The sequence below is a fragment of the Phaethon lepturus genome, unplaced genomic scaffold (assembly GCF_000687285.1).
Source record: "Phaethon lepturus isolate BGI_N335 unplaced genomic scaffold, ASM68728v1 scaffold37993, whole genome shotgun sequence".
NCBI lineage: Eukaryota > Metazoa > Chordata > Aves > Phaethontiformes > Phaethontidae > Phaethon > Phaethon lepturus.
The window spans coordinates 1-6,321 of NW_010527641.1; the positions used below are offsets into that span (position 1 = coordinate 1).

The window sequence follows — 6,321 nt, forward strand, 5'->3', positions numbered from 1 at the left end:
AGGCAGTCGGCTGGGGCCGGGAGCGCACGGGCGCTGCGCTTGGAGCCGGGGCGCTTCTGTTCCCAGGTCCCAAGCCGCAGCCCGGGCAGTGTGATAGCAGGGGTAGAAGTGCTGAGCGGCGCGGGTCTCCGCCAGGTAAAGCAGCAATGAGGATATGGAGCGTTTTACTAAATCTCTTTTTTCCCTGCCCCTCCTGTGGTGCTTCAGGTGTGCATTGTGCAGAAGAGAGACACTGAGAAGATGTATGCCATGAAGTACATGAACAAACAGCAGTGCATCGAGAGAGATGAGGTGCGCAATGTGTTCAGAGAGCTGGAAATCCTGCAGGAGATCGAGCACGTGTTCCTGGTGAATCTCTGGTGAGCAGCTCCTTCCCCTCCCTGCTGGGGCCGCCCGCACTCAGGTGCTCGCAGAGCCACGTGCTGCCCGTCCTCAGGGGTCACGGGCATCCCTGGGAGGAACCCAGTGAGCTGCTACCGTGGCAGTCTGTGAGAACGTGAAATGCCTTCAGGAAACGTAGCACAGAAGATATCCAAGTGTTACGGCATCAAACATTCTAAAACGGCTTAGCTTCTCTTTTTCTATCAAAAACGCTCGGGTGTTTGTTGGGTTCTTTTCAGAGCCTGCTTGGCAGTACCACTATCAGGTCCCTCCTGAGGGACCTCCTGCCAATTTAAGCGTAAAATGGTTTTGAGGCATGGGTGTCGGTGCGCAGCTCGACTGCGGTGTCTTGGGGCAGTACGATGCTGCCGGTGACTGCCGTGAAACGACTACTCCCTCCCACGTGCATGGGGATACTGAGTACTGCGGCAGTCTGTGATCAATCGGGTACCGCAGGGGGCCAATTTTTGTAGCAGATAACCGCTTGAAAACGTAAAGAAGCTAGCATTTTTGGAGATGATGATTTACAACTTTTCTTAATAGAAAAACTATACAAAATATGTAGTGCTTTGCACAGTAAGTGTTTGGTCCTTGTAAAGGACTCGATCTCGCGGAGATTGGATAATAGTTTAAATAAACAGGACTGCTCCCAGGCGTAGCCAGTGCGTTCACTAGGGCGTTACTGAGTAGCTCCTAACTCAAGAGGTTTTAGCGGGTGGTTTAAAGCCGTCCGGACCGTGTTTGGGTCTGCGTAGGCTCTGCAAAGGTGTCTCCGTAGATGTACGCCGAGGGACACTGGTGGGGTGGGGGTTTAATACGGTGGTAGGGAAGCTGAGGACATACACTGCATGTCGTTTTTTACAGTGACTGTCTAGACAGGATGCATTTCGAAAGCATTACCAACTAAAGCTATTGGTTAGATTTCAGCCTGATTCGAGGAGTTTTTTTTTAAATTAGACCCTAAAACATTACCCAGTAACGAGGATAGTTTTTGCCAGTGCACACACAATCAAGTTAGCATTGAGCAATATTGAAATGTAGCTGGCTTTAGGGATCTGTTGCTGAAAAAAAGTTACATGTTCTCTTCAAATAATGAGGTGCGTGGGCTTTTTCTGGAGAACGACTAAGGGCAAAAACGTGCTTTGCAACAGGTTTGCTGGCCAAATCAAATATATTCCTTTAGAGCTCAGATGTATCAATATCAAATTTTGCACAACATACTAATTTACAAGTTTTAGAAAATAGTGCACTATATCCTGAGATTGTTGGTTAGTTTGGGGTGCGTACTTGGCAGCCAGCCTTGGAACTCTCTCCTGGATCCTGCTGCCGGCTGGTCCCTCCACTCTCTGCCTTCCCCGCCCCGTGAAGGAGCGCCCGACGCGGGGCAGGGATCAGAAAATCCATCATCTTCCCCCACAGTCGAGCAGCGTGCCACAAACTGATCCTGGGCTAGCAAACAGCTCTGATCGCTGCTGGAGGGAGTTGGGGCAAGAGCAAATACAGGACGCGTTGCAGGGTGATAAAGGGTTCATGGCTTATATTCTCAGACCGCAAGAAGAGTGACGTTTGTGAGAGGTGGTGGAAAACCTTTGACACCCCGTTGAGGGGAAGATGACAGACTGAGAACGGAAGAGCGGGCCGTTCTCTTACTGCATGACCCGGGTTGTTCAAAATGTTGCCTAGGATTTATTCCCCACGTGTCGTGCACACCTCTGGCGTGGTTTGTGATGCGTTCTTGCAAATGATAGCGCGGCTTTTCGTAAGGGCAGGCTGCTGCAGCTGTGGCGTAGGGAGTGTCCCCAGGGCAGGTGAGCAGTACGTCCAACCCAGCGGTTTTTGAGACGGCCTAAAAATTTGTGCAGCCACACCCACAAGGAGAAAATGGTAAATGTAGAATTAAGGCCTTGCTTACGTGGAAAACAAGGGGTAAGCAAAAGTGATACATTATGTAAAAAATGCAGTGAAGTGCATCTGCCCGGCATGGTGCACGGTAATCTCCTTCAGAGGCTGCAAGGCTGATACCACTATTGGAATGTGTTTTTAAGGCTAGGGTCGGTGCCTCGGGAGCGGCTCCCTGATCTCACAGAGACGGAAGAGGGGCAGAAGCGGCAGTTTTTCCCGGGGAAGCTGCACACCTCGGATGGCCAAGCAGGCTGAGCCTTGGGCAACCGGCTGGCCGCGGGCGTCCCCGCCCTCTCCGGCCACGTCGGATGCACGGCAAGGCTGGTGGGTGGGGAGATTTAAAAAAATTCAGGAAGTTTTATACCCAAAGGGGTGTAAGTTGATAATACTTTACATTCTTTTTGTTGATAAGCTACTCCAGACTAGACAAATAAGTTAATATGCATTTTTTCAGCATTCTGGCAATTGCAAATATTTTTTTTCCAACAAGTAATGAAATTCTTAAGAAAACTTGCTCTCTTAGCAAATTTTTCCCTTTCAGCTCGTACTTTTAGAATGAGCTTACATTTAAGTTGAGAGCAGAAGCGTGTGATTCATAAGTATTATACAATCCCGCATGCTCTTTCCTTAGAAATACTATCGCCAAATATAACAATCGAACGTTGTTTTGTAGTGTATCCTCACTGCCGTCAGTCTCCTGTGGGATCCACTGCAGATTGAGAGAGGCGTTTTACTCTACAGTAAATAGAAATCTCATTTTCTGTTTTTTATGGTTAAATTAGCACTTGTGTTTTCCAATTCTTTTTCAGGATAGGCAGAGATATTTTAAGTATAGGTTTATCAGATTGTTCACAATTGAAAATGCGAAGTTTCTCTGAAGTGATGGGCTAGCAGAGCCCCGACCTCTGCCTGCAGCTCTGCCTGCAGCTCTGCCTGCTGGTGGGATTACACGGCAGCGTGTGGGAGGTGGCAGTGGCAGGGCGAAGGGCGGGGGTTAATAAGGACACTTACCTCTTCCAAGGAAGTGTTGCTTAGGGCAGCAACAGGTTAAAAAACAAGACAGTGTCTTGAGTTGTGTTTGCTTAATGAGAAAGGTGTGAACAGTGAGGCGGGCATGTGCTCGTGGTGGGAACGTTTGCAGTTTTCACAGGAGCTCTGTAATTAGGAGAGGGAAAAAGCCTGACTTGGCTTTGTGACTCCTGCGCGACCCAGCCTGCCCACTCACGCACCGCCGGTCCCGCAGGTACTCCTTCCAGGACGAGGAGGACATGTTCATGGTGGTGGACTTGCTTCTCGGTGGCGACCTGCGCTATCATCTGCAGCAAAACGTCCAGTTTACAGAAGAAACGGTCAAACTCTACATCTGTGAGATGGCGCTGGCTCTCGACTACCTACGAAGTCAGCATATTATCCACAGGTAACCACGCAGTCTCATACTTGCGGTCAGTAGCCAGTGGGAGCTGCCCGTGCACCGCGCTGCCCGTGCACCGCGCTGCCCGTGGCTGGTTTGGGTGGGCGATGCTGTCTCTGCTGCAGAGGGGCCCTTAACGCCGTCGCTACCCCCAAGCTGGGGAACTGCGGGTGTTAAACTGCACCGGCAGTGCTGGTCCTGGGCACCCTCCGGCTGCTGGTCCTGCTCCCCCTTCGCTCCGAGGAAGCCTCACGCTTTGCCGGGGGCCTGAAGGCGCCCGCCAGGGTGGGTTTCCAAATGATTGAGGGCTTCTCAGAATTAGGCCCAGTCTTGGCATTGTTAATTTTACTTGGAAATTATGCCTGAACAAGTCAATGCTCCCACTTTTTTGCCCAGTTGCCCAGGAACAGCGTATTTCTAGTCCATCGTAAAGGGACTTGTCTCATGTTGGGGTATTTTTGTTTTATACCTTTCTAATTTTTAATAGATAAAAAAGTTGCAGGTTTTTTGTTGTTGAGTTGCATCCTTGATCTGACGGAGATTTCATCTTGCTGTAACCTTGCTTCTTTTCCTAGAGATGTAAAACCAGACAACATCCTCCTCGATGAGCAAGGTAGGATCTCTCTGCCTTGCTTTGTCTGCCTCCTTCATTCAAGGGACAGATTCTTTAGAGTCTTGAATACTGTGTGTCTTTTTATCTGGAAAAAATATGGAAAAGGCACCACTCCTTCTAACTATCAGCGTTTGACTGAACGTACCTGTGCATCGTAATGCCAGGGAAGATCCACCAAGGGCAGCCCCTGTCCTCGTTACCCTCCTCGCTTCGCCCACGCTCTGCCTCCTCTCTCGCTAGGGCCCAGGTCACCCATGCCGGAGCTGCGGTACCTGGCGTCGTGGGAGGGCACGAAGCACCGGAACTGACTTTGTTGAGTTTTAGAATGAGTGATCTGCACGTACCTCTAGGGTAGTTTTGATGTCTTCCTGGGGGGATGGATCTGGGCTGAGCCAGGTGGAGGAAGTTCAGGAACCTTTATGAGAGCATCTACTGGTAATATTGTCTCAGGGGCCTACATAGGAGAGATACCATAGGAGATCCTGTAATGACCTCTGTTACAATAGTAGATCTTATAAAACAAAGACACAATCTCTCAGGCTCCAACCATCCGAGTTTTATCGTAAAGCCTCATCAAAACCAAAGCTTGCATTTGCATGGAACTTCATTAGAAAATAGCGCAGGGTATAAAGCCCAAACACAAATGGGAAAAAGGAGATGTAAGGGAAGACTTCATAGGACAAGGCAGTGTCCTAGGTGATTTACACACCACTTCCATAGGTGCCTTGTAGACAGAGAGCAGAAAGTAACCCCCAGAAGGGCAAGTGGGTGGGTTTTCTGTATACCAGGCTTGCTTGAAGTAATGACCTTTTCTGAATTTTAACTTTCAGTCCTGATGACAGAGAAAGTAGCGACAGAGAGAAGGTGTTCCAGCACTTCTTGAAAAATCTTAATGATTTCTTTGTACAGGCGTAGGGTTTGGGAAATATTACTACGATTTCATTCAACTGACACATCCAAATTTGCTGTGGTCTGGTACAGAGCGGCAGTACTGTTTTGGCTCTGGGACTTTGGCGTAGTCGTGGTTCAATGGCTTTCATCAAAAACAGTTCTAGTGATTTAATCCATGCAACCAGGGCATTGTCTTAGTATAGTGTTTCCCTGTTGTCTTCTTCACCAGCTGTAGGTTCTGGCTAGAGCGATTTGGCCAAGAGCTGGTGCAGGTTACTAGTTCTCTCCAAGTGTGATTTAAAATCAAGAGGCAAAGCTAGCTACCATGTAATCACCTGGCCAGACTGAGATCCTGAGAGGGGTTCAGGATCTGTTACGGTTGTTCGGTGGGGTCTGACCCTGACCCGCCTGCGCCTGTTCTACACTGTCCGAGGGCAGAAGCTTATGAGACAAATGTATTCTGACTCTACATTGCCACTGTTCTGTGCTGCGATTAATTCCTTCTTAAAATGTGTCTTTATTTAAGGTCATGCACATTTAACAGATTTTAATATTGCAACAATAATTAGGGACGGTGAAAGAGCAACTGCATTAGCTGGAACAAAGCCATACATGGGTAAGAAATGATAGCTGTTCCTTCCGTCTGTAGTTTACGTCTCAGTGTGCTCACCGCATGCCGCCTGACAGTCCCTGTCTGTGACAAAGGCGTTGAATTAATGTAGCACGTTAACGCACGCACCCAGGTCATGCAGCGGAGCCTGATCATTTGAAAAGTGAAACTCCCCGGGTGAATGCATCGCTGTCAGCACACCCTCCCCATCACACCCTGCCCCTCCTGGGTGCGTCCCGGCGGGCGCCGGGTTTCTGCCGTCCCTCGCTCGGTTGGGAGGGCTGCCCCCGCGTGCGCCAGGTAACCCAGCTGCCCGGCGAGGGCGGGCGTGCTGCTGCTGCTGCTGCTGCTGCTGCTGAAAATAACCATAAGGCTTAGATACTGACTTACATGAACTACTAAAACAGAAGGAAACTGAAGTCAGCCATTAACTTCTTGCATTTCGCCCTTTCTGTTCAGCCCCGGAGATTTTCCATTCCTTCCTGAACGGCGGGACGGGCTACTCCTTCCAGG

The 6,321-nt window shown here is 49.5% G+C and overlaps 1 protein-coding gene across 1 annotated transcript in view; it reads left to right on the top strand.

Moving 5' to 3' along the window:
* Positions 1–213: 213 nt before the first annotated feature.
* STK32C (serine/threonine kinase 32C) overlaps positions 214–6,321 on the top strand; it is a gene marked incomplete at its 3' end in the record, with an annotated part of 9,203 nt that continues 3,095 nt past the window's right edge. Inside the window, exons 1-5 of the mRNA XM_010283446.1 lie at positions 214–359; positions 3,527–3,700; positions 4,270–4,307; positions 5,725–5,814; positions 6,268–6,321. Coding sequence (XP_010281748.1) covers positions 241–359; positions 3,527–3,700; positions 4,270–4,307; positions 5,725–5,814; positions 6,268–6,321 — 475 coding nt within the window. The remainder of the gene's footprint in view (positions 360–3,526; positions 3,701–4,269; positions 4,308–5,724; positions 5,815–6,267) is intronic.